The 27,997-nt window shown below is 40.7% G+C and overlaps 1 protein-coding gene across 10 annotated transcripts in view; it reads right to left on the reverse strand.

The window, feature by feature from the left end:
- Window positions 1-207: 207 nt before the first annotated feature.
- Window positions 208-27,997, reverse strand: part of RAB3IL1 (RAB3A interacting protein like 1) — a 37,345-nt gene continuing 9,555 nt past the window's right edge. For 2 of the 10 annotated variants that reach the window (XM_070932027.1, XM_070932049.1), the window contains exons 2-11: window positions 21,781-22,030; window positions 20,420-20,515; window positions 17,149-17,226; window positions 14,267-14,485; window positions 9,527-9,655; window positions 9,318-9,430; window positions 8,207-8,230; window positions 7,190-7,289; window positions 6,836-6,902; window positions 1,934-5,293 (exon numbers count right to left, since the gene is read on the reverse strand). In XM_070932027.1, coding sequence (XP_070788128.1) covers window positions 5,211-5,293; window positions 6,836-6,902; window positions 7,190-7,289; window positions 8,207-8,230; window positions 9,318-9,430; window positions 9,527-9,655; window positions 14,267-14,485; window positions 17,149-17,226; window positions 20,420-20,515; window positions 21,781-22,030 — 1,159 coding nt within the window. In that variant the 3' untranslated portion in view covers window positions 1,934-5,210. Of the gene's footprint in view, window positions 1,242-1,933; window positions 5,294-6,835; window positions 6,903-7,189; window positions 7,290-8,206; window positions 8,231-9,317; window positions 9,431-9,526; window positions 9,656-14,266; window positions 14,486-17,148; window positions 17,227-20,419; window positions 20,516-20,904; window positions 20,983-21,501; window positions 21,580-21,780; window positions 22,031-27,997 lie in introns of those variants that run through there. The other 8 variants (XR_011599723.1, XR_011599722.1, XM_070932068.1 and 5 more) reach the window with 8 other exon arrangements.

Consider the following 27,997-nt stretch of genomic DNA (forward strand, 5'->3'; position numbering starts at 1 on the left):
AGCATACATGAATATTTGTTGTATCAGCTGCTCCTGAGCAAGAAAATGAAACAATCTGTTAATAATTGTTCTTGAAATTAGCATAACAAGGACAGACTCATTTGAAATTTCGCTACATGGATCTTCAGATTGAGCATCTCAGTTTCCAGTCTGTCACTTTATTGTTTTAATATCCTTTTTAAGAAAAAAAAACTTAATACCACTAAATGGACCGCTTTTATAGTTTATTTTGTCATATTTATATGGTATATGCCTATTTCTCAAAAGCTAACCACTATTGCTAACTAGATCAAGATTTAGTTCCCAGAGTGTTGTAGATTCTCCCACCAGGAAGTCAGTCTTCTCAACTCAATTTAGGTGAAATGTAGAAATGTGATGAATGAATGAATGAATGAATGAATGAATGAATGAATGAATGATCCTTAATTGTGCTTTTGATACATTAGACCAGCTGCTACAATCCCCATCTGCTTGGGGATTACGGTATTAGAGTTGTGGGATCCTTGGTGTTCTCTGATCTTGGTTGTTTTCTTGCAGATGTTTCATTACTAGGTAATGAAGAGTTGAAGCTCAATGCATTTAAGGGGCAACAGGAGGAAAAGGCTGCTATAAATAGTTTAAGAAAAAAAAGCAATGTCAGGGCTCTTCCAAAAATGCCAGTTGCTCATCACAGTTCACACTTTCTTTCACAATTACCCAGAGCCCCAGATTATGTATAGATTAAAAAAAAACAAAAAAAACACCAGGAGCTAAAATCCAATTAAAGTCAGGGAGGCAGATTCTTTCTAATCTATACAGTTTCAAATGAGTTAATTCATCAGGCTGTGTGAAAGCCCACATTAATCTGCAGTTTTACAAATATAGCACAGGAATAAAACTAGGAAAACTAAATCTTCACTAGGGCAACGTATTGAACTAAGCCGCACAGAGATGAATTACAATTTAATTTCATCACATTTGCTCATAACTAAGAGACCCATATAATCCTAATCAACTGTCTATTAGTCTGTGCACTTATAAGTTAATTTTTACCTCAAATTTTGCAATATTCCAAGGAGCATAAAATAGGATGACAGACTGTGCTTTGTAGAGCATATTAGTCAAGAGGTAGGGAACACCTATGTTCAAATTCATACTGAAAACCTTTAATGGTCGTTATTCACAGATCTCCTTTCTTTGATTTTAGGATTTGTGTTCCAGGAAGCAAAATTCTAGGCCAGAACATCGATCAAAGCCTGGTCCTAAAGAGAAAAATGCCAATTTGTATTTTGGGGTGTGTTCTGAATGACAGAGTCGTTTTCTACCTCAAATCATTCTTTCCTCCCCACAAAGAGCTCTTGTTTTACTCAACCAAATGGCCAATACGTGCTTACAAAGCGTGACACTTAAGTAATGCCACAGCAGAGTATTTGATGGGGAAGTATTTTGAGCAGGCAAGCAGTTAATAGAAAAAGTAGTTAATCTGTACAGACTGTGCTTCTGACATTCCTCTGATCCAAATCAAGCCAATATTTTATGTTAAAATAAAGAATATGGTCAAAGTATTGTCATGAATACTTGTGGGTACTGTTTCTATTCGCTCCTTGGTGGTTTGTCTTATTGTGAACTAACTATGCAAGCCAAAAGGGATTGTTTTGGATTCTGGAGCTAGGTATCTTTGATTTCTCCATTTGAACAGGACATGCATCCTTTCCATGGTTAATGTGTCATGCTTCAAACTGATGGGTCATTCTGACCCCAATGGAGATACTGCTGACTTTTAGGCCAAGGCTCTTTTTGGGTGCAATTTTGAGTTTGTTATTTAGGTAATCTGAATTGGATTCTAGTGCTGGTGATTGTATGGAAAAATGTTTGCCATAATGATGTCTCTAAAGGCAGTAAAATTAATAGTAATTCAAGCTCCAACACTAATATATATATACACAATCAATACTGCTTGTAATGCCTTGTTTATTTTATCACTGGAATACATGCAGACTTCAAAAGAAATAAGTCCAATGGCAATAAAAACCAGCTTCATGTCAACACTGGAGTCTATTTATTAAATAGAAATCAGCATACGTTATTAGAATAGGAACACAGAAATAAGGAAGAGATAATAATGCAACCAGGAGAAAAGATTTAAAGCTGCTGTAATATGCTTTTTTCTTTCTTTTCAGGCAACCAATTCTTGTAATTTGGGAAAACTGGCAGCTAGCAAAGCCATCTTGATCAATATTTGGTCCTATAAGAGATGAAGGAAATGATTAGATTTCCTTCATCTCTTATAGGACCAAATATTGATAAGTAAATAATGACAATGCAAAACCTCCAGCCAGTATGAAATAAACTGGAGGCCGTTGCAGGGAATTTGGTGTGAGAAATACTTTTTGAAGATGAAATTTCAGAGGATATTTCTTCACAACAGTTCATTTTATACTCAAAACAATGCTAAATCTCCTTTCAATGAACAAACTGGAATTTCTCATAAGGCAGTCACCATTTCTACAAGGATCTCTTCAGTTGTCCTTCACCATCTTTTATTATTTGCTTGCCTATCACAGTGCCTTAATGCACCCTCCACCTTCTTACTGTCTTCCAGATGAGCTGGACTAGAGATCTCAGTTAACCCATCAGGAGGACACTGGGCTGGGGAAAGGTGATTGAATATCAGAATGCTCTAGGGCGCATCCTTAATAGGTCAATTCCTTAATCACCTAGTAGGCGAAATTGCAGAAGTCAATATTCTTGAAGCAAATGTTGCTAGAAACCATTTCACTTCTGGTTTTGGCTCAATAGAAAAGCAATCAGATACATGCTCACCACTGAGTATGAATAGATTTAAGGCCTCCTTTGACAATTTCATTCTGAGGTCTTTGCAAGATGCTACATGACTAACTGCATCTCTGGCCCAAAAGATCGTTCTTCATATACTCACATAGTTCATCATTTTAGGTCTCTCAGAGGTGAGACTATAAAGGCAACACTCTCTGTTGTAATAGAAGCAATTCTAAAACTCTGGCTTATTCATCCATCTTGTTGCTGGCGCCCTGTGATGCACAGAAATCTTATAGCAGGAAAAGGGTGTGTTACTACTTGTTCTCTTGATTAAGTAATTTCAACAGCATATTTCCCAAATACATCCTTTAAGAGAAGAGTTCCTGACTGCTATGTCTTTAGCCCTCAAGTGGTACTATAAATGATTAGGATAGTAGGATAGTAGGGATAGTGAACAACAAAGCAGTGGGGCATCTTCAGTTCCACTCCAAGAACTGGGTCAAGAAAATACTGTTTGATATGCAACACTATCAAACACTCCCAAGTCAATAATTTCCAGGAAAATCCCAAAGAGTGCTTGCTCTATTGCTCATAAACACAACATATTAGTGAAGTCAACCTATTAATTTCAAGGCAAACTGAAGAAAACATTACTTCCCCAAGAATGGAAATGGTAGGGTCCAATTCAGCTATTATAGACAACTCAGATGTGTTGTCAGTCAGATGTGGCTTCACATCGCATTCAGAACATAATCCCAACAACCCCACCAATGATCAGTTGATAACCTCTAGGCACTGTGTCATGTTCTGGCTTCCTCCTCTTATGATGGTAGAGTTGAAAATCTGGTAAAGTCCACACAGATCTGGGACGAGGGTGTAATCATAAGGAGCCAAAAGGAAGCCACAATGTATGCAAAATTCTGCTGCCAACCAGGTATACATGCCCAATGGAACCAATGGAACAATCTCTCGGTAACACTAGCTGAATTGATCGGCTAAATTCATCCAAGCAGGAGACTCTGTTTGTAGAGGCTTTGTGAATTCATGGATTACCAACAAAACCTGATTTTCATTGTCATTATTCATGGATGGAAGCTGAAATAGCAAGTGCCTTCCACAATCAGTAACCAGCAACTAGACCACTCGGTCTGAAAGTAGGAGGGAATGGCTACCAAGGGAAATTATGTCTTCTAGGAAGCCTGTATCAGCTGTTCTCATCTCAGAAGTTTCAAAATATTATCCCAAAGGAAAAGCTGTTTCCTTCTTTAACCAAAGAAAATGAAAGGCATTTTCATTGTATTTACACCCAACAGATCATCTAGATATTTGAATTAAAAATTCAATATCAACTTTTAGTATACCCTAAAATACAATAAAAAGAGAGAGATCCTCATCAATACTGTAGCATCAAAACTGAAGATTCACTTATGAAATCCAGATAGCCCCCACTTTTTTAAAAACTGCATAAGGACTTTCTAGAAAATTCAGTCTCTGTGGTCAATCTTTGGATGTGAATCAGGTGGGGGTGGGGGGGAGGGCTTAAGTTTAGAAAATACTTAGCCAAATGCAAGCCTCTAAATGAGAACCAGGAGTACAGCAGAAATGTGGGCTAAAGAAGATCATGGCAATGGATCCGTGACTGGTATGTTGAATGCAACGAAGCATAGTTGAAGAAGCCTTGGGAGAAAGAATTTCAGGTAGGAAGAGCTTGTTCTAGAATGTCCGTGGCATAAAAAAGAAGTCCATCAGTTACAAGTGGCTATCCATTAGATCATTTCCCCATCCTTCCATCGTGACTGGGGTTTTGATCAGGAGTGGCTTTAATACCAGCGTGCAGAGTATGGCAAAGGGTCTGTGGATCCCTCAAAGGAAAACCCTGAGCTACAATCAGAAACAAAAGCAAAACCTTTCCCAACTACCTCTTTCAAGCTCCTAAGAAATACTGGAGGAATCTGCACCTTGCAGCTCTCAAGGAAGGCCGTTTTCAGCAAGAGCATGTCTTTGGAAAGCTGGAGCAGTAGTTTATCTATCTATCCATTATGCAGCAATGATCAATAGCACTTAAGATTTCAGAATGGCAAACAGATAATGAGCCCAAGGTCCAGCCGAGGCCTCAGGAATATGTTTTTAATATATTTATATATGTGTGTATATAGAGTGGCTTTTAAGTAGAACATTATATACTGGCTGAGGAGGAATGCATAGAAAAAAGGAAGGAGTTCCAACATGGCCTCATTCCATAGTGCCAGAGAGCTCATATTCACTGGGTAAAAATGCCTGGAGTAGGTGCTCTCAAGAAACTGAAGTTGTCACTCAACAGGAAAAGCCTGTGCTTCTTACATTTTCAATTAATATTGCACCATCTTGAATATGAGCAGACATTCTGTCATCGATTTTCTGGGTGTCCACAGAATAACTGACAGCAAAAATCCTTCCTGATCATCATCTTCCATTTACATCTCGCTGGGATAGAAGCCCAGTTTAGCAATGGACATTTCCTTCCGAAGCCTCATGACTTCCCAATACATCAATTCCACTGTGGGTCAAAGGAAAAGAGAGAGATTAAACAGAGAAGCAAATGAGAAATAGTTGTAGCAGAAGGCAAACGTTGTAGCAGAAGGCTAGCTTCCCCAAGGTAGTGCTCCCCTGAGCTCAACACTCATTGGCTCAGCCAGCATGGCCAAATGATCAGAAGTCATGAAAATCATTTGAGGAACCTATCCCTTCCATTTGGAAAATCCACTTCATATTTTAACAAGAGATCTTGATAAAATATGAAGGTAGAGGAACTGATGTGTACCGTTTGTGTGGCACAAAAGCAAGATCCTTGCCCTACAATAATGGCTATTTCTCTATGGACCAAAAGGAGGTGGTGGGGGGGTGTTACCACTGTACTTTGCTTAACAGTATGATATCTTCTTTTCCCACCACCATCAGCCCTCCACTTTCTCATATTATTTTATTTATTTATTTATTTATTTATTTATTTTATTTTATTAGATTTATATACCGCCCTACTCCCGAAGGACTCAGGGCGGTGAACAGCCAAAAAGATAAAACACACAGATTATAAAATTTAAAACAATATAAAAACGTATTAAACAATTTGGCCCAAGACGAATTAAAACATCCCCATATTTAAAAACAGATTTAAAATTACTCATATACCATTTAAAAGGGAAAGTTAGGCCAGGCCAGCCTGTTGGAATAAAAAGGTCTTGAGGGCGCGGCGGAAGGTGCGTAAATCCGGGATCCTCCGTATCTCCGGGGGAGCTCATTCCAGATAACAGGTGCCCCCCTGGGGGCCGCCAGCCGACACTGTTTGGCCGACAGCACCCTGAGGAGCCCCTCTCTGTGAGAGCGTACTGGCCGGTGAGAGGCTATTGGTGGCAGCAGGCGGTCCTGTAAGTATCCAGGTTCTAAGCCATGGAGTGCTCTAAAGGTGGTAACCAAAACCTTGAAGACCACCCGGAAGACCACCGGGAGCCAGTGCAGCTCGCACTGGCTTACATTTCTGCTCTGGATTCAGATTTCTTTTACCCAAGCATCTTAGTTGTGGCTCTTCCTCCTGTTCACAAGGTTATTCCTTCTGCCCAGGACAACCACATATTTATCTTCTCACTGAATGGAAGGCATTTGTATGTTGAAACCCTACCCATTTTTAATTAATATGCTGTCCTAAAAATAGTTCAAATTCTGCAAAATTCAAATCCGAACGTGGATCTTAACATCACATATACCTTCTTGAACTTATTTCTGGAGTTTGGGGTTTGATTTTATGCACATGAACTTTATGCCATTACACATTAGATTACCTAGATTAGTTCAGGTAATGTAGCTGAACACATTAGTTCAGCTAGACTTCCTTTCTTTTCTACCTGCTTTGGGTAACATTTACAAGGGGGGGGGGGGAATAATACTCTCTTGAATGTTCCCTTATGAAATATCCAAAATGCTTGGAATGATTTGGTGGTCCCATTTGTAATCATGTGAGTTGGTTGTGTACCTTGTGAATTAGCTACAAAGGGAAGAGCCCAACTTCCACATCTCAAAGAGAGAAAAAGAGGGGAATTCTTACCATCTTGTCTCACCAGTCCCTGCTGGATGTACCGAATGTAAGTGAAGAAGTTGCATACAGCTGTAATCTGAAAGAGGGAACAAACATAACACCTATTTATAAGCACATTTGGAAATATTTACAGAAAACATATATGTGAATAGCACAGACAATTGTAAACTCTTTTGTCTTTAAGATGATAGATTACTCTGTTGGCATCAGATACCAAGATACCTAAAAAAGGCATGGAGCAAGGCAAAGCAAATGCAAGCAAGCTGAACACATTTTTTCTGCATGTATTCACATTTATACATAATGTGTATAAGATAAAGATTATATTATTTTTTGCTAGGCACATTACTAATAAGAACTTACCCTGGCCCTGCAGGAAGGGGAAATGTAGTAATAATTCCCAGAATCCCCCAGTTTGATGCGATGCTTGCAGGCTCGGGACAGGCCGCTCAGAGCGCATTTCCTAAGAAAAGGGAGGTGGGAGTAGAAAGAGTTAAGCAGGATGTCATCTAGAGGCCTTGACAAAAGGGAACAAAACATGATGCTGGTCACCACAATGAAAACCCAAGCAAAGACCTTCATTTTTGCATCCTTTTAAAGGATTTCACAGTATGTTATCGGGTTTTTTAAAGTTATTCTCTGTACTATGAATTTATCCTAAAATATATTAAGACTATAAAGCTAAGTATAATAAGTATAAAGATATACTTATTAACAAAGAAGTTCAACTCAACTCAATTCAGTTCAATTTACAATTTACACTTCTTAGAAGCGGATGGTAAATTTGTCAACTTCATATTAGGGATTGTTATATTCTGGGAGGAGAACTTCCTATTCTGTCAGCTAAAACTGTGAACAATCTAAACCAGTGTTTTTTAACTCCCAGAATTCCCCAACATGCTTGTCTTTGTACAGCCCTCCTGCTTCCTGTTTTTCATCTTGGAGGCTAATCAGTGCTTCTGTTGAATCAAACTTTGTTGATTCAAAATGTGCTATTTGCAGCTTGTTTGAAAAGTGCATTTGGGGCATTCAGTCTCAAAACATCTAAAAATCAAAACATCTCAAAAGTCTAGCTATAGGATTTGGGAGGTAACCAGCAACACAGAAAACCAAATAAAGTTAATATTAACGGAGAAAGTTGATAGTTAGTAGACAAAAATATTCCTCTGGGATTATATACCCAGCAGTGCAGGAATAAAGATGAACCATTTCAAAGACAGTTGTAATTGAAGATTACCTATATGGTATGCTGTCAGCATCCTGAATGCTTACAATTTATTTGATAGCACCAATTACAAAGCTGTTAGTAACAACTTGGGTTAGTAGCTTATTAATAATGGAATAAATACCTTTTCAACTGGCTTAAAAAAAATAACTTACGTTATAATTTGGGACCGGAACCCACTGTGAGAAGAAATAAGAAGTTGAAACTAGTATTAGGCTAGAAATGGCAATATTCATTCTTCTTGGACTAATGGTGGTGTGTGTGTAGAAAGCACAGCTCAAACTGAGGGAAGATTAACATCTGAATTATTTAGGCTACAATCCTATATGAGGGATCTTTGGAGTTCTCTGAGCTTGCTTGTTTTCTTGCAGACATCTCATTACCCTAACTAGGTAATATCATCAGTGCACATCCTATACCTACCAAGAAAGCGACAAGAACAAACTCAGAGTAGCAGAATTCTGGATTGTACTATTCCTAAAGTTTAAATGGGGCAGAGAGAATATCTGTCTCAAGGATAAATTATTTCCAGCCCAGCAGACAGACCATACCACTTGGGTCTAAAGTAACCCCGTGCCCCTTCTTGTGGGCCACCTCGCACTGGTGACAGGGGGAGGGGGATTGCACAGCAGATGAATCACCTTAGCAGCCATGCAGTCTAATGAGAGAAAGCAATTGGGTAACTCCAGGCAGTTTAAATCCTTTGCTCAGAGTTGTGTACAAATAGTAGACATAGAGATCAAATCATATTTTCTCACAAAGTGGTGGTTGAGGGTAGCCATCAACAATATTTAATCATATCTCTCAGGCTCCCTTAATGTCTGATTTCCATGCCTGGAAGATAAGCATCCCTTCAGTCAAGTTCTTACTGCACCAGCAGTAAGATAGTTTTTGCATCAGCATAAAACAATTTTCACCTAGTACCCAAGTTTGTAGTGCTTTTCTGGCTAAATTTAGGTCCATTAGAACTGCTGATTGTTGCTAATAAAATTTATACTTTTGTACATTCATGTAATCTGATTCTCCTATTACTGATCCCTTCGCCTCCTCTACTTTCTCCTCTGATTTTTGTGGGCCAAGCAGTACAAACTGAAAGGAAGGATACACAATGGGGCAGTAAAACAAATTCCGTGAACAACCAAATAGAAGACCTTGTTTCAGAAAGGCAATGGGTAATGTAGCATGTTAAAAACTCAAGGTCCATCTGTGGAAGAAGAGGGGGAGTAAAAAAAAAATAAGGCAGCTGGACAGCTGTTATGATCTTACTTTGGTCCACCGCATTCAATGGCTGCCACCTTCACTACCGGCAATGCCTGAGTAGCCACTGGTTCAATGGTAAGGGTGTTCTGCTCCACAGCTGCCTGAACTAGCTCTGAAAGCTGCACCAAAGAAAACAAACACAAGAAATTCATGTCAACAAGGAAGGAGCACCTTCATCTCTCAGAAATCTCTGAACAACTCATCTTTAAACTGACTTCATGCTTGGTGAAGTCCAGGCAAGGGCCTACATCTTCATGGTAAATCCTCTTGAGAAAAGGACACGATTTATCCAATGTTGGAGACTCCTTCCAAGCCTGAAATTCTGCAAATAAGATGGAGTCCACCTGCAGCGACAGAAAACCACGAAACAGAGGTCTGTTGAAGAAAACTAGGGAGAGAAAAACATACACAGATACACAGGCACGAAGAAGGAAAACCAGAAAGGTTTTGTGAGGAAAACCTCACAAAAACTAGAACATTCTTCTAGTGCAGTGTTGGCGAACCTTTTTGGCACTGAGTACCGAAACGGGAGCGTATGTGTCCGTGCGTGTGCCGGAAGCCAGAAGCCAGAAGTCGGAAGAGCAGCAGCCGTGCGCATGCGCGCAATGGGCAGCTGCTCTTCTGGTTTCCAGCACGTGTATGAAACCGGAAGAGCAGCTGCCCGGTGTACATGTGTGCGCTGAGAAGATGATCTTCCAGTTTCCGGTGGGCGCATGTGCACTGCACGCCAGAAACCAGAAGACCAGGTGGCCGGTGCTCATGCACCCGCCGGAAACTGGAAGAGTAGCTGCCCGGCATGCGCTGTTGTGATTCGCCAGTGGCCTGCGCAGATTGTTGCTGATCCTGATGACGAGGAGGCTGGTGTGGTGTCGTGCCAGCAGCCTATGCAGCCGGCGCTCGAGTTGGATAGCGAGGAGGCTGAAGAAGATGTGGTGCCAGAGGCAGAGATTCAGCCAGGGCCTTCAGAACCTCCAGAGGCTCCTTCAAGTGAAGAGGATGAAGTGGAGGAGCCTCTTCTCAATGCACGAGCACACAGAGCTGCCAAAAGGCAGGAGTGGTTACTCAGGAGGAGGTCTCAAGAGTAAGGCTTGGGGCTAATTGGCCACTCCCTTAGCCTATTTAAGTTTGCACACAGCTTGTAAACATTGCAGGAAACAACACATGTTCACTTGCTGGTCATTGAATATGGATTTTCTTTGCAAACCTTGCTTCTGGCCTAATTGCCAACTCTTGTAAGACTTTATCTAATCTGTGGAATTTCTGGCAGGTTGTTAAGGACGTTTTATTAACAGCCTGCATTTGCAAAAGACTGTGTTTGTAGTAAACCGAGTTGTTCAGAGTTTTGTGTGTGCTACATTCCTTGGGATCCGTAGCTCCCATGGGGCAGAACATGTGCATGCGCACTGGGCAGCTGCTGTTCCAGTTTCCAGCGCTCCCATGTGCATGAAGAACAGCTGGCCAGCGCACCGGAACCCAGAAGAGTAACGGGTGATGGCTTGCGTTCCCGGAGAGATGGCTCTGCATGCCACTTCTGGCACGTGTGCCATAGGTTTGCCATCACGGTTCTAGTGTATGTCCTATTCATTAGGCAGATGATGAGGCAAGGAAACAGAATTGACTTATGCATCAGCAATAGGCAGTTCTGCCTCCTGCTGTGGTTACTGCAGAAAGGGCATGACAAAGAGAGCATCATCAGGAGACAATGTATCCTCCATTAGTAGATTACAGTAGTAGTATCCCAATAAGGTAACCAAAGAGAACATCAGTTATTAGTCTGTAAATATTTGAACATACAGGGGCTCACATGCTCTATCAGTGGTGAAGATCAGTTCCCTCTTCTCCTTGGGGAAACAGCCTCGCATGGATTGTGATCTGCATTCATACTCAAGCAGTATGTCAATGAAACAGGGCGGCGCCTCAGCAAAATCTCCTGCTTCTCTTTATGACAACTCAGTTGCTTCCCACAGGTCCAGAAGAAGGGCAGGAAAACCTTAGACAGCTCAACTGTACGTTCTCCTATAACTTTATTACTATTGGCAACATGAATTTTAAGCTCTTCTAAACAAGTGATAAGTATTTTAAATCTCAGTTTTTGTTCCACTGAATAGGGAGATAACCATGGGCATGGCTTTCCCATGAAAAGAAACTTAATTGCCTCCCTTCATCAAAAAGGAATTCACTTCCGATCCCATCAAACAAGCATCCCTTCACCAGTTGAAAAAAAATGAGTCTTTTCCAAAACACTGCATGTCTACTTAGTTGTGTTGAATAAGGGGCCAATTTCAAAAACAACTCATACTTGAAGCATTCTATGTTCATACTTGAAGCATTCTATGTTCTGGAAGGTTCTGACTGTTACGAAAGAAGGCATACTAGTTAGGAAAGGCAGGATGCAATGAGTCTTTTCTTCTAGCCGTGTATTCATATGGCAGGGAGAAGACTCACAAGATCAAAGAGTCTTTTCAATTGCGGTGGCATCACATTCATCTGTCAAGTAAGCCAGCCAAGATGTAAATAAATAAATATTTAATCAAGCAAGTAAAGGCGATCAGGCACCCATGATTTTGCATTAGCAGGCAGGCAAGGCCAACAGAGAAAACACGCCTGCTTGTTTTTTGTAGTCATCCCTTAAGGATAAAAAATATTTTAAACATTCTGTGATGAATCAAGTCTCGAATGCTGATTACTTCCAGAAATGTCTATTGGTGCCTTTGGGAAACCCAAGGCAAATAGGACATGATTGCAGAGCCCCCTTCCAATTTTGCTTTTAGCAATTGCTAAACATTTGGGATTTCTGATTCCAAAACTGGACATAGTATACAGCAATCCTGAGTAGCCACTGACCATCCAGTCTTCCATAAATTTGTGAGCTCTCCTTTCCAAAGGTAAATAAGTTAGCAACTCATATTTGATTTGTGGAAAAGAACTTGTCATTTCTCAACCTGGCCCACGGAACTGCCACAGCTATAGACGAGACCTTTGTTTTAAATCAGGGGTAGTGAACTATGGCCCTTTTATGACTTGTGGACTTCAACTCCCAGAATTCCTGAGCCAGCAAGTCATAAAGGGGCTGTAGTTCCCGACTTCTGTTTTAAATAAAGGCAATTCTCAAAATCTTCAAACTTTGGTACCTCCAGGTTTCCTCTTTAAATAAAGACAATCCTCAAAACCCAGGAATATCTCCAGGTTTTCAGAAAGCCACCAACCTCTCCCAGCATGTTCTCTTCCAAATGTTGGAGAGGGTTAGAAAGTTCCACAATAGAAGGCATAACCATGATAATCAGAAATAACTGAATGTCTATGGAGATTCTCAATTATCCAGATTATGGTTGTCCCAAAGGTGCTTTTTCAAGAGGCAACTGGACTTTCTGGTTTTTCTTTGAAGACGTTTCACTTCTCATCCAAGAAGCTCAGAGCTGAAGAAGCTTCTTGGATGAGAAGCGAAACATCTTCAAAGAAAAAACAGAAAGTCCAGTTGCCTCTTGAAAAAGCACCTTTGGGACAGAAATAACTGACTTCCAACATCCCTAGCTGATTTTTTTTTTTTAAAAAAAAAAAAAGCTTATAAAAAGTTCCAATATTGGAAGATTTTGGGGAAGATTTTTTCTTACTCTCCTGTCCCTACATAGTTTTAAAAAGCAGAGCACAAACACGCCAAGAACTATGAAAAGAATGTAGCAGTGAATGCAGCCTGAAGGAAAAGTCTCTACTGACAACATTACAAGCATTGAGCTACAGGGACTGCTCACCTGAGACCAGCAAACCACCTCAGAGCACCCGTATGGGGGAAGAGGGAAAACATTTAGAGAGAAAAGAACACACAAAAATGACTGTTAGTGTTAAAGAAAAAACTGAACAGGGGGAAGGTGTTAAAAGCGCACCCAAAAAGTATTTCTTGTCCCCAGAACTGATCCTTCCTCAAGATCAGTGAAACCAGTTTCCACAGCCAGACTGATTGGGATTGCAACTATTAAGATTTTTTAACCAGCCTTGATGTTGCAGTCCCACCCTTTCTGGCAACAATTGCTATGGATATAATCAACAGGAAATGTGAGGACATGGCTCTTTACTGTCTGTACAGAAGAAGAACAGCTTCCCTCAGACTTTATGACCACCTTCACCAGCAAATCTTGTTGGCACTGCTGTGACCAAATATCTGAGCCTACCTTCTTAATCGCAGAGCTATTCTACTTCACCCCACCCTAAGAGAGATTACCTGCCGCGAGAGAGGAGAGGAGAAAGGAGAGTCTGCTGCCAGGAACCGCCAGCCTGGCTCATAGGTGATGTGGATTGCCTTCGCAGGGACGATACAGAGCAGCAGGGAGAGGAGAGTGGGTACCCCAGACTTTAAGGAATGGGAGACCAAGACAGATAGGTGACAAGGGCAGAGAGAAGGGGGGAAAGAGGAGAAAGACAAGGAGAGAAAGGAAAATGGTGTGAGAGGGACAGAAGATTAGAAAGACGACGACCTCAGTCACAAAAGACCTTGGGCACAAATACCCCACCCCAGAAGGTACATAAAGGTGGCCATCCTATCTAATCCAGATGTACTGGGACTGCAACTCCCAGAATTCCCAAATTATCCTTCTCCAGCAATATCAGGAACTCTGGTCCAACATGGCTAGAACCTACAAGACTTCTCGTGTTTGATTCCAGTTATATTTAAGCTCATTCATGCCTATACACTATAATTACTGCTTAATTCTTTGACTCTGACTTAATATATCAAAAGAACCCAACCAGAATCAAGGAATTAATCAAAATAGGCCAATGAAATTTTTCTCAACACTTCCTGTAATGAAGCAGGTTGTGTAAGTACAAGATAAAACAGATTTTTCCATTAGATCCCTGGCCTTACTGCATTTCCCCACCCCACACACAATACAGCATGGCTGATAATTTTTTGCTTCCTCCCAGGGCCTCAAGCTAGATGCCGATCGATCACATTTACCCACCTCTTTGAATTCGCTGTTGACTGACTCCTGGGGTGCACTCTGGCCAGCAACTGTGATTGCACCGGTGCTACTGGTGCTCTTGTTGCGTCCATGTCCCTTTCTGAAGGATGTTTTGGTGGGGCTCTGAAGTTGTGGGTGCAACTCCCGATTTGGCGAGGAAGGAGTTGATGTTATAACTAGCGTCTTCAGGGCTGTCACCTCTGCCTGCAGCATGTCAATCTGACGAGAAACAAAGAGCCATCAGCATTGATCAGCAAAGAACTTGGTGGTCCCAGGATTATGCCATGTCCAGGAGAACATTTAATGGCTCATGAAGCCAATCAGTCGGGGCTCTTCTTTAAAGCAAACAGAAAGTTGAGTTCAGGAGTTACTAGCTTTATATCCTCTAAATTACATGTTTTTATTCTTATTTCCTTGCATAATCCCCAAATGTTAAGCTTATAAGCTTTATAAAGATTTTCCCCTGTACGTCATAACTACCAAACACACTAAATAGGAAAGGATGCGTACATATTTGCATATATTAGTTACCTACATATCTGGTTTTCTTGGTGCAAAATTTTTATTTATACAAATACTGGCAAATATAAAAATATTTATACAAATACTGGTTCATGCAAAGGCGGCCACAGGTAGTCCTCAAATTACAACTGTTTGCTTAGTGACTGTTCAAAGTTACAACAGCACTGAAAAAGTGACTTATGATCATTTTTCACATACAGCTGCTGCAGCATCCCTAGGGTCATGTGATCAAAATTCAGATGCTTGTAACTGGCATGTATTTATGTTGGTTGCAGTGTCCTGGGATCTTTTGATCACCTTTTGCGACCTTCCAACAAGCAAAGTCAATGGAAAAGGCAGATTCACTTAACAACTGTGTTACTAACTTAACAACTGTATCTGTGGCAAGAAAGGTTGTAAAATGGTGCAAACTCACAACTGTCTTGCTTAGCAACAGAAATTGTGGTTGTAAATCGAGGACTATCTGTATTTCTCATGGTTGGATAAAGCATATAACACAAAATCTTTCAGGTGATTTGCTTTCACTCTGCCAATAGATGGCGGTATAATCACATTACAATGGCAAGTTTTTTTTTCTGTAGTTCATAGCTACAAATCTTTCAAAAATCCTTAGCTGTGCCTCTTGAATTTTTGAATATACAAGAAGTTCGAGTTCAGCAAGTTCTTTTAAAGTTATCAAAAAAGGGATTGTGGAAGCTGAAGCATCAGTGATATATCACTAATCTCTTGTCCCCTCTTCTGCACAAACTGGTTAAGCAAGACACTTCAAATACCTGAAGGTTTCTCATGCTGGAAGCAAAGACATTTTCTGCTCCTCCAGAGAATGGGATGAAACCTAATTGACTTCAGTTACTGTGGATAATTTGGGGATGAAGATTAATGTCAAAATGTTGACATTAAGAGAAATCTCACAATGGATCCAACAGCTAGGCTTTATCCAGGTCCTTGAGGCAATGTATTTAATACATTATGCTTCTTGGTCCTTCTTTTTTTTCTGCATGGATTGTTTCTGAATGTATACTGGTAGTCCTCGACATGACTATAATTCAGTGTGTAATTTCAGTCAGAAGTTGTTGTGAAGCAATTTGTCATGGTTGTTGTGATGGTTGTTAATCACGTGGCCGCATCCAATTTTAAGCAGCCATTAACAGAATGCTATGGTAGTTAAGCAAATCCATTGTTCGTTATGGGTTGTGATTTTTTTTTACCTCAAACAGGAAATAAACACCAGTTTCTGGCAAAAAGGTCATAAATCATGGTCAGGTGATCACAGAATGCTGCCTGTGGCTGTAAATGCAGGCCAGCTGCTGAACACCCAAAATGCAGTCATGTGAGGGTGGACATTTTAACTTCGAATCTAGGTCACAAATAGCTTTTTCAGGGTCTGTTGTAACTAAACGGTCTACAACCTGTTGTAAATTGAGGACTTCCTGTAGCTGCTAAATAGGTCTGTATTTCAGCAGGCAGAGCATGTTTGTCTTATCTTTTGTTTGCCTTCTGAATACTCTCTGAACTCTTTCTAGTATCAAGCCATAGGGGTACACCTATTTATGGCCTTGCTCATGCCTACTAAGGCTACAACCCACTGCTCCCTTCCTTGGAAGCAAACCCCAGCAAACTCAGCAGGATGTGTTTCTGAACTGGAACTGCCAGAACTGCATGGAAAACATTTCCCAAAACATGTGAAATAACACGAGTTTTCTGTCAGCTAGAGCCAAGTCTCCTGCTTCAGCAAAACTCAGGTCTTTAACTTTAGAGGATTTCTCTCTTTGATCGCAGTGCATTTATGTTTAGCTGTTTGGTTTTCAGTTTTCTGAAATTATTACAAACCCTACTGCATTCTTTTTATTGCTTTATCATCAAATTCCCATGAGCATTCACTGAGAGGAATAGTGTCCCATCGGCTTGGGCTTTGTTACAGTTATCAGCACGGAGGCAACAGGTTGACAACACATTTGAAAAATTACACCTCAGAAGCATTTTTATATGATTTGATTCCTGCTCCTGTGCAACAGCTTGATTTGGACTACTCTGCCACATAAAAGGGCCTTTTTAACCTGTTGCCTCCAACCAGGAAGGAGAAAGGAACCGCAATAGATATTCTACACCCCAGTAGCTCCCACTACCTTTACATCTGAAAGAAAAGCCTGCTCCAGAACTTCTGTATGCATACACACACTCCCCACACAGTTGGGAACTAGTACAAGCAGGTTTGCTATCCAGATCAAGAGAGGAGCCCATATCTAAAAGCTTCCCTTTCAGTATCAGGCTCATGGACTTTGGGATATGCTTAGTAGATATGGTCTTGGGGTCACCATGATTGTATGGATGAAGGCAATGTATGAAATGGATTTCTTCACCTTCCCTTGAGCCTCCCTCAGCTGCTTCTCTGAGGCCGCTTGCTTGGTGTTTGCCTCCCGGACCATCTTGTGGGCTTCCTATGGCAGATAGAATAAAACAAAAGGACGCTTTTGTCCAAGGCAATCAGGTTCTCAAAAATGGCAAGAACAACTTTTAAAGAACATGGAATAGAGGCCCAACTGTCTTTTCCCAAACTGCCACCCATAAGAACCAACACAGGCACACGGTGCACAGGGCACATTAAAATAAGGAACATTTAATCACATACAGCAGAAGAGCATAGACTTTCTTTGAGAACTGGTGACAGGCGAGTCTTGCAGAATGCAGAACTCTAAGCAAACTTCATGAGGAAAGGGTAATGTGGAAAATGAGTGCAGCCAACATGGAAATATTGAGATTAAATCATGATTTTTAAAAAAAAATCCATCCAATTTCTTCTCCACAAGCTTATTTTTGCGGTTTCTCTTCCATCTGCATATCTGTTACTTTTATGTACTACAAATTGGTGGCAGTTGGGCAGGTGGCTTGCAATACCATAAAAAGCAGTGGCAAGGGCAGGTATGATAACCACACAATACGAAACAGAATTCTTTTTCCCTGTTGGAAACATGTACTGTATCTAAGGTAACATTTCCTCTTTTCAGGGTCTTTTTCGTCTTGGCAATCAAAATACCACCAATACAGTTAGTCCTCGACTTACAACATTACATTTAGTGACCGTTCAAAATTACAATGGCACTGAAAAAAGTGATTTATGATCATTATTCACACTTATGACCATGGCAGCATCCCAATGGTCATGTGATTTACATTTGGATGCTTGACAACTGGTTCATATTTATGATAGTTGCAGTGATCACCTTTTGCAACCTTCCAACAAGCAAATACAATGGGGAAACCATATTACTAATTTAACAACTTCAGTGATTTACTTAATAAATGTGGCAAGAAAAATCATAAAATGGGGCAAAACTCACTTAACAAATTTCTCACTTAACAACATAAATTTTGGACACAATTGTGGTTGTAAGTTGAGGACTATCTATATTTTAAATTTGAGATTTTTATTTAAAAAATACTGGACTGAGACATATCTTTTATTTATCAGCTCTAAATGGGGCTGCCATAGAATACTTTGGAATTTTGAGAGGATAGGGATGAAATAAATCCTCTTAGCTGAAAGATCACTGCCAATCCTAATTCACCAATATAAAAAAATTAGGTCCTCACATGATTCAGAGTGTGCAGGCCACAAAGAGCTTTATGTTTGACTGGCAATTTTAAAGTACTTTTATAATATGTGGAGTTCTTCCTGCATGTTTTACTTTTATTTTCATAATTTTCCTTGAGAATGTGTTTGAAAGAGCAAAACATAATGTTCTTAAAAGAAAACTAAAAATAAATAAAGCATTCAGTATTCAATTTATATTTAATATTCACCTGGAGCCATATAGGTGAATATTATTTACTTGTCTTATCCTGGTGTATCTTCAGTCAATATGATCTTGCAAAGGGATAAGAACGAGCTCCCCTCCACCCAATGGTGAAATCCTACCAGTTCGCACCGGTTCAGGCGAACCAGTAGTGATAAAATCTACCGGTTCAACGAACCGGTAGTAAAAAAAAAAGCTAATTTCCGACGATCAGCTGTGCCATGCGATTTATATTCACTAGAAAGCAAGAAATCCTACTTTCTAGTGAATCTAAATCACACAGCACAGCTGTTCCCCCCCCCCCCGCTGTTCTGCTTACCTTCAAACGGCTCCTTTTTCCGTGCGAAGCGCACACTTGATGTACACTGCGCATGCATGCATGTGCAGCGTGCGTTTGGTGCACACTGTACATGCAGCATGCATCCGGCACGCACCACACATGCGCGGGCAAGCAAACTGATAGCGACCCACGGAGGATTTCACCCCTGCCTCGACCACACACTTATATACAAGCAGTAATCAGATACTGACTGTCCTAGTTAGCATTTGTTCAAACTTATGACAGTACTGAAAAATAGGTTTATCACTGGTCCTTAAACTTACAACAGGCACAACGTGCTGTTGTTATGTAATTTCCATTTACAACCTTCACAGTCAGTTTCTGACAAGCAAAAGCAATGAGGAAGCCAGAAGTAAATTGCAAGATGCAGTCACATGACACTGTACTTAACAACCATAAGTGATTCACTTGATGTCCACAGTGGAGCAGATGCAAGTCAGATGATATTTCACTTAAAGATTGTGTCACCTTGCTACGGAGTTACCTGTCCCAAATGCAGTTGTTAAGGAAGACTATCTGAATTAGATGTGGATTGCAGAACCCAAGCTCTCTCAAGTTTGTTCATAATTAAGGCGTATCCACTTAAATTATATTCCATTTCTCATTTTTCCAGCCTGAGTGAATCTGTACCAGTTTGCAATTTCGATTTAAAGAAACACATACCAATTTTTGTGTACATCTCCCCCCTTTTGTTTTAGTTCCAAAGTGCACTGTGAAATTCAGATTTCAGCATTTCAAGTTTACATAAGAATTCAGAAAGATCAAATTGGATAAATTCCCTGAAAAATGGGAACTGAATAAATTCCTCGCTCATCTCTAGCTAATGTTCAATGGCAAGAGAATGACTGCACACCTCTCTGACCCAAGGCCATGGATGAATAGCCTCATCCCCCAGAGAAAGGCTATGCATCCATACAAAATGAGAAATTTCCATTCCTATGAGGACTACAACACATCAGGGTAATGAGACAGAAAATGCACCAGCTCAGATTCTGCTGACTTTAGGGAAAGAGAAATGGTTGCTCTACTAACGGAGGAGAGAGTGCTCTTATGCAAACACCCAGTTCCTGTTGGTGCTGGCCTACATAATCAAAGAAACAACACAGTGTGGCTTTTGCTGGATCTAACTTCTTCCAGTGGAATATGAGTTTTACTGCTCTTACACAGTAAAGCTTTTCTGAATATATAAAGTACAGCTCTAGGAAATCACCTGGGTCAAAATGTTAATGGTAAATTATTAAAACATGCATAATATGAAATAATGCAATTAAAAAAAACCCCAAGATAGAATTCTATTCTTTCAACAAGTATGGCTTTCAAAGTCTATCAGAGCATACTTTGTGGGAGAGAAGAGATGCATGGATCCTAATGTCCAAAGAGATGTTTTCAAAGATGTACACCAATTACTTAAGCTAAAATTTGGACTTGGTTTGTAAAGGAGCCATACCATTACCTTCAGGATTTGGATGCCAGGTTCGAGTTAGGAAAGTACACTACCTCAAATAAGCTTGCTGTCAGCTCTTCCAGTTCCTGCTCCAGCTGCTCCCTGACTTTGGAAAGTCTCTCACATTCTTCATCTTTCAACTTTAATTCCTGCAGAGAGAAAACACAAGAGATAATGATAGTCATTCTAAGAGAGAGAGAGGGGAGGGAGGGAGGGAGGGGGAGGGAGAGAAAGAAAGACGGAGAGAGAGAGATACAAACACACATGTACATCCACAGAGATCTATCATACACTGAAACTTGTTGACAATTGTCTACCCCTATTAAGCTGAAAGTAGTTTTACAAACCTCAACCAAAACTTTCAGTGGGCCTGCTTTGCCAAAAAAACATATTAACTGAAGGAGGCAATGGCAAAAGCTGGACTTGGACATGTAGCTTAGAAAATATGGAACTCTGAATTCACTTTCCTACCACTTCAACTTCAGATTGTCAAATATAAAGAAAAGCATAAAGAAAATAAACCCACTAAATAGCATACCATAATTTGGGCTTCCCTATGGGCAACCAAAGGCAATATGAGACTCTCAGCTGACTATTCAAAGTCCTCAGCTGTGATCTAGAGCCAGATCATATAAGCAGGAAAGAGGGGAAAGAAAACCTGCTGTCAATCAGAGTCTGGAATATAGAGAAGCAACAGACTGGAACTCTTGTTTGCCGAGACAGCACAATGTGGAAGTGTGTTGTCCCAAATTTCAGTTCTGATCCAGTTTGTTATGGAAAACCCTGGTCTTGTAGCCAGTCTGTTCCGCAGTCCAAACTACATAGAAGCATTACAATGTAATGATCCCTGTTTCAAAAGGAACATATCATCATTTATGAATAGGAAGCAGTAAGGATTCTATAAAAGCATAAGATCCGTGAAACCAAGTTAAGAAATAGACATTTGATCCAAGTTCTATTTAGAAAAATCACCAAAATCAGTAATATGAAATGGGCTTAAATAATATATGTACGAACTTTACAGAGTATGAGGGGAATCATATAATACAGTAAAAACCTAGCAGGAAAAAAAATGGAATAACATAAATCATCTGGTTTTCTGTTTTAATTTCCTAATAGTATTCTAGCGTTTTACCTGCTCAGCAACTGTCTACTTCATGAATTGATATGAAATAGCTTTGGACAGAATGGAATCAATGTAGCTCACAAACACCTAAAGACAAGCAGAGCGGCAGGACAAAATGTCAATTTCCTAATGCAAATGGACAAAAGCTCAATATTTCTTGGCAAGCAATTCAGATGAAGCTTTTGGACCCACTGAGAGGCAACATCTGAGCATATGCTTTATGTTTGCCAACAGGCGGGTTTAGAACTAGTGGCCAAATTCTCCACCCCTTCTTAACCTCATGCTTACCTTCTGAGCTCTATGGAGCTCCTCCTTCAGGAACTCAGAGCCTTTCTCACGGATTTCTACCGAGGAGCTGCGCAAACGGGAGACGTTCAGTTGTGCCACTGACTGGGTCTCATCCCCACCGGCCAGGCTCTTGACAGAAGACTCTGGGAGCTGTAACTCTTGCCCTCTGTTAGTTGACGAAAGCGCTTTCCACTGACCCACCACTAGCTGCTTTTGGAGCTGTGGCCTGGCCTCCTCAATATGGGTCTGGCTGTAAGAAAGAAATCAGTAGATTCAGGATTAAAAAGAGAGACATCCTAGGTGGCATGCATAGCCATATCAGTGGGCACGTTAGCTCAGCTCTGGCGCGCATGTGCACACCGGCCCGCTGATTTTCGAGCCTTCTGGGCCCACCAGAAGTAGGGAAACAGGCTGTTTCCTGCCTCCGGAGGGCCTGGAGGTGGGGGGTGGGGAAGGCCCGTTTTTCTTTCTTACCTGGCTCCAGATCCTCTCTATGCATCTGCAGAGGGCGAAAACAGCCTTTCCCACTGCCTCGGAGGCCCTCCAAAGGCCTGAAAGGGCCCATTTCCCAACTCCCGTTGGGACAGGAAGTGACGTTTTTTGCTCTCCCCAGCCTCCAGAGACTCCTAGAGAGACTTCCCAGATGCATAGAGGATCTGGAGCCAGGTAAGAAAGAAAAATGGGCCTACCAGTTCATCGCGTACCAAGAGTGGGGGGGAGGGGGATTGCACACGCATGCGCAGCGAGGGCACATAGAATTATGGGTGTGGGCACGGGCACGCACGAACCTCCCCCACAACCCCTCTCCTGGCACGCGATAGAAAAAAGGTTAGCCATCACTGCCCTAGGTCCATATATCCCTTATTTCACCTCATTCCTCTCAAGGATGTCCCACATGAATTCCATTACATAGTTACACACACACACACACACACACACACACACACACACACACACACACACGGGGTGGGGGGAAGGGAGGGAGGGAGGGGAGTGAAGATGGAGCGACACAGCAAATCAAGCAGGCTGTTTATTTTAAGAGTTCGTTTTCTGCCAGTGAGTTTTACAAATGGAATTGGCTATCACATGATAAGAAGGCTAGGCTGGAAATATTTCTCCAGGAAGCAATCTCTTCACTGTTTTTTTTTCCTTCACTGAAAACATGAATGAGGCTATTGACAATTAGCTTTGGTGCAGTCTTGCTCATCAAAAGAATAGGTAAACTTGGTACAGCAGCCCACAAATATTTTGTCAGAATACAAAAGAAGGCAGCATTTACGTGATATCATCACTAGCATGTATTGTTATTTTGGCATCACCCGGTGCAGAAGAAGAGCTATAACCCACTTCGCTCCACATACAACATGCTTTTCAAGCAGGACCTGACACCTCCAAATTACAACCCAGTTCGATTATGCGAAATGAAATCACATTCAGAACTAAAGATGGTATCTCGTTGGAATCAGCAGGACTTCAAACCCAATGCTATTCTGCCTTGGTGAGTTTCTCTCCGTTCCTTCCCTTCCAGATTCAAGCAGCTTCCAGATACCTGGACAGCACTCTGACAGCATTTGGGGGAGAATGAGGACAACATCATGTACTACCTCTAACCAGGTCCCTCCAAGTGCAACCAGGAGCTGTCTCTGTACTGAATCCAGGCCTGAAACCGGATTGCAACAGGTCCAAATAATCTGTTTCATTCAAGGCTTTTTGCATTTTCTCCACTATTTTCTCTTTCCTCAGAAAGAGTTGGAGACAGATCAGTAGTTTATTTAGTACCGTGTTTCCCCAAAAATAATACCGGGTCTTTAATTTTTGCTCCAAAAAATGCATTAGGACTTATTTTCTGGTTAGGTCTTATTTTGGGGAAATACGGTATCAAATGCATCCATCTGGTTGACAATCTTAACTGGGGCTTATTTTGGGGGTTGGGCTTATATTACGAGCATCCTGAAAAATCATGCTAGGACTTATTTTCCAGTTGGGTCTTATTTTCGGGGAAACAGGATACATCTGATTCGAGCAATGGTTCCTTAAGAAGGGGCATATCACTGTCTCCTTCAAAGAGGAAGGCAGCTCCTCTTCTCTCAAGGATTCATTCACCATGACTGAAACCCAGCTTTTCCTCACTTCAACCAGGAATGAAAGAGGTCCAGATTACAGGGGATGGGGTTGATGTGGAAGTTGCTGCAGATGCCACTGGAAAGAAGATACATTGCCCTAATATACAGGTCAAAGAAACCTCGCCCTTGCATAGTAATTAATTTTTATCTATTCCCACATTTGTGACAATAATTTTTCAAATTATACACAAACTTTTCCATACACAAATAGATTTACGTAGAATCTTTGACTTCTGCAATATAGCTGAACTTCAATTTCCATCAACCTCTCAAATTGCTTGAAGATTTTCTACTCCTAAATTTTCAGTGGAAATACTTTTTTTTCTTCCAGTTATTGTACGTTATATATATTTTTAAAAAAAAACACTTTCATAACTTAGACGCAGCCAAAAATGGATTATAGCTCAATGTACTCTTCAGCTGACCATTAAAAAGATACAAGAGTAAAATCACAACAAAACTATCAACCAGAGATCTTTTCACAGACTTTTGACTGACTTGGTAACATTACTGAGCATAGTTTTGCGTGCATTCCATGCATACTCTTGGTTCCTGTTGAAGTTGAATATCAGAGGGCATTTGACATAAAAAAAAAAACCTTTTATTTTATTTGAAGACATTCTGAAGCTCAACATCAACAGGATACAAGAGCATGCAGACAGATACGCAGACACAAACAAAAACAAACCACAGTGTAGAAATCAACCAAATCATTCCAACGTAGATAACAATAATAGTCTTGATATATACAACTTCAAAAGTTTCAGCCATGCTTATGAATGAAACCAAGTGATGCATTCCCAAGCACCAACCTAGGTCAGACAGTGGCAACATTCCTGCCCTTGTTTTCCAGCACCAGAGCAGACTCCACAATGGCTCTTCAGTTCTGAGCCATGTGCTTCAATAAGGGCTTGTTTGCCTTGAAGTTCCCTCCGCCATTCCATCCAGTCCAAGCCAGGAGTAGCAGTCCCACAACCAGCAAGAAAAAACTGGAAAAACTGAATGAAATGCAACCTATCACAAACCACAAAACAAAACTTCTGGTACAGCACTCAAAAACCACCCAGAACTTTCAAAACAATTCCATTCTCAATGCAGAGCTTTTGTTCTGAGTATAGAAAGAAACAAAACTCTTGAAGAATTGGATTTTTCTGTCATAATAATAATGCTTTGCATGCAGGAGGTCTGAGATTCAGTCCCTGGTTCCTCCAGACAGGACAAAGAGAGACTTCTTCCTAAAATCTTAAGAGACATTTTCAGTATTTCTTATCAATGGCCTAATAAAGTATAGCATTAAGGCAGCTGCTTATGTTTTGTATCTGCTCCACACAAACATTCCCAACACATGTTGTGGTCCGCCAGCGGCCGGCGGAGCTGGCAGCAGAGTCGGAAAGTGAGGAGGTTGGGGAGGAACATGGGCCAGTCCTGGAGTCTGGGGAAGTCTCGGACAAGGGCTCTGCGTCGGAGGCAGAGAAAGGGCCATCTGGGAGGTACGCGCTGCCTCCGGAGCCTACAGAGTCGGTCCTCAGTGAGGCAGAGAACAGGATAAGCCTGTTCCCAGTGCGCGCATGTGCAGAGCTGCCAGAAGGCAAGAACAGTTAAAACAAAAGGGACAACTTGGGAGTAGGGCTTGGAGATGATTGGCCCCTCCCATAAGACTTAAAAGAGGAGCAAAGGCATGTGGGCCTTTGCAGGAAGCAACATTGTTAGTTCTGTGCAGTTTAAAGTCTGAAGCTCTGTTTGATTCTGGACTCCATGTGGCTTTGCCAATTAGGTCTTTAGCAGCGTGTCAAGGGAGATAAAGGTGGGTGATTATCAGCCTTATCCCGAAGGACTCTTTACAACTATTTGGGACTCATCTGTGAATGAACGGAATTCACAGCTGTTAAAATAAAACAGGTTTTTGGGACTACTCGTGTGTTTTACTGACTCAGGAAGCCTAGGTCAGAACAACACATGAACAGACATATCAATAGAGAGAATGGGTGTTTCCTTTAGAGTTTCCAGTGGCAATTCTTCAAATTCTGAAAATGAGTGCTTCTTGGACGAGATGCAAAAGGTTTTCAAGAAAAAAACCAAGGAAGTCCAAATCCAATTGCTTTTTGTAAACGCACCTTTGGGACAACCAGGATCTGGATGATTGAGAATCTCCATAAACATTTCTACACTATCCCAAATTTCGTCATATAAAATGGAAAGAAAGGGGGAAGGGAGGAGGAGCTAGTAATAGCAGTAACAGCAGTAGAAAGCTGTTTCTTTCACAAGTTATAATGAATGCAAAGGTAAAGTAAATTGTGCCGGAGCTTGGAGCCCTGGGCATCAGACACAGCATATCGCCTGGCTATGTGAATAACTGGATAACACCTAATTTCTTTGTGTTTTATTTTTATTTTTTATATTGTGTGGTTTATGTATTTTATTTGTTTTATTGTAAGCAGCTGAGAGTCACATAAATGTGAGATGAACAGCTATATGAATGAATGTATTAATAAATCACTAAAAGGAGTCATGGTGGCGCAGTAGTTAGAATGCAGTAACGCAGGCTAACTCTATTCACAGCCTGGAATTCGATCCTGACCGGTTCAAGGTTGACTCAGCCTTCCATCTTTCCAAGGTCAGTAAAATGAGGACACAGGTTGTTGGGGGCAATATGGTGACATTTCTAAAATGCTCAGAGAGTGCTGTAAAGCATTATGGAACGGTATATAAGTCTAAGTGCTATTGCTATTGCTAAAAGGTCTCAGAACCACTGAAAATCCCTGTGATAGTTTTAAAAGGATAAAGATCCTAAGCATAATAATTTTTACCTATAATTTATTTTAAAAAAAACGTATGTCACACACGAGAAGAAAAACCACTGTGGAAAAGATCCAAACAGGAAACTACAGAAGTGTAGCCATTATCCAGACACCCCTACGGGTTAATCCTGGGAATGCAATTGCTCAAGTTTAGCCAACATTAGCCTATGGCCAAGATTTGATTACATCAAGCTTGGAAAAAAGATCAGGAGTAAATGAGATATGCATATTCTTTCTAGCCAGGTTTTACCTACGTAAACTAAGTTGTTTTGCAGCTCTGGTTGTGTGAAATCTCATTCACAAGCTTCAGGAGAGATTTCACACAACCAGAGCTGCAAAACAACTTAGTTTACGTAGGTAAAACCTGGCTAGAAAGAATATGCACATAAAAGCCTACGAAAAAGAAAAAGACACATATATATATATATATATATATATATATATATATATATATATATATATATATATATATATAAAGCAATGGCAATTAAATCAGATTGGTTCAAGTTCATGTGAAGCAAGAAACAAATAAAGGATATCTTTGCAAAAAACTTTGCAAAATAAGAATAAGATGTTTGATTTGGCAGTTCTTTTTTTTATACTTCAATTTTGATTCCAAGTAAAATAACACACTAGGCAGCCAACAGCCTGACTAGGAGCCCGATGGAAGCCACCCAGATCACACTGAGACACTGAGGCTCAAAGTTTCTCAAAAGGACCAAGTGAAGAGATGGATATTGATCATGAACATAAATAAATGGCATTTATTTAATTGGACCTGCCTTTTGGCTATGATTAAAGAGCCAGGAGCCTGTGCTTCCTCTCCCCTCCTTGAAGGCTGCTAAAGGACATATCAGCATCAATCCTAACCAAAATTAAGAGATAGGATCAGGAGTTCTGCAATGGGGTATTAATGAGCTTCTGCACATTGTTATTCCATGAAATCAGCTTGCCTGAATTTTGCAAGTGCCCAAATGTCTATTTTTATTTCACAAAGCTATTGATATCAAATTCATTCCACAATGTGTAAGTACCTACTGGCCCATTTTTCAGCCCCTAAAGCTCCTGCCAAGACTAAGCAAATGAAATTTGCAGGCAATTTTCCAATTTCCAGCAGAGCTGTTTGCCAACTTACTTTCTGAAAATGCTTTAAGTCTCCACTAGGCATAGTTTAGCCCCACGCCGGCTGCTGATGATATAATTCCCATGCCTCCTCCAAACTATTGCGAAAAAGAGGAGGAGGCCTTGCTTGCAAAAATATTCCCCACCCCTGCATCAACTGTATATCAGCTCTCT

The sequence above is a fragment of the Pituophis catenifer genome, unplaced genomic scaffold (assembly GCF_029215685.1).
Source record: "Pituophis catenifer annectens isolate HBS135680 unplaced genomic scaffold, rPitCat1.0.hap2 SCAF_1, whole genome shotgun sequence".
In the NCBI taxonomy this organism is placed as follows: domain Eukaryota; kingdom Metazoa; phylum Chordata; class Lepidosauria; order Squamata; family Colubridae; genus Pituophis; species Pituophis catenifer.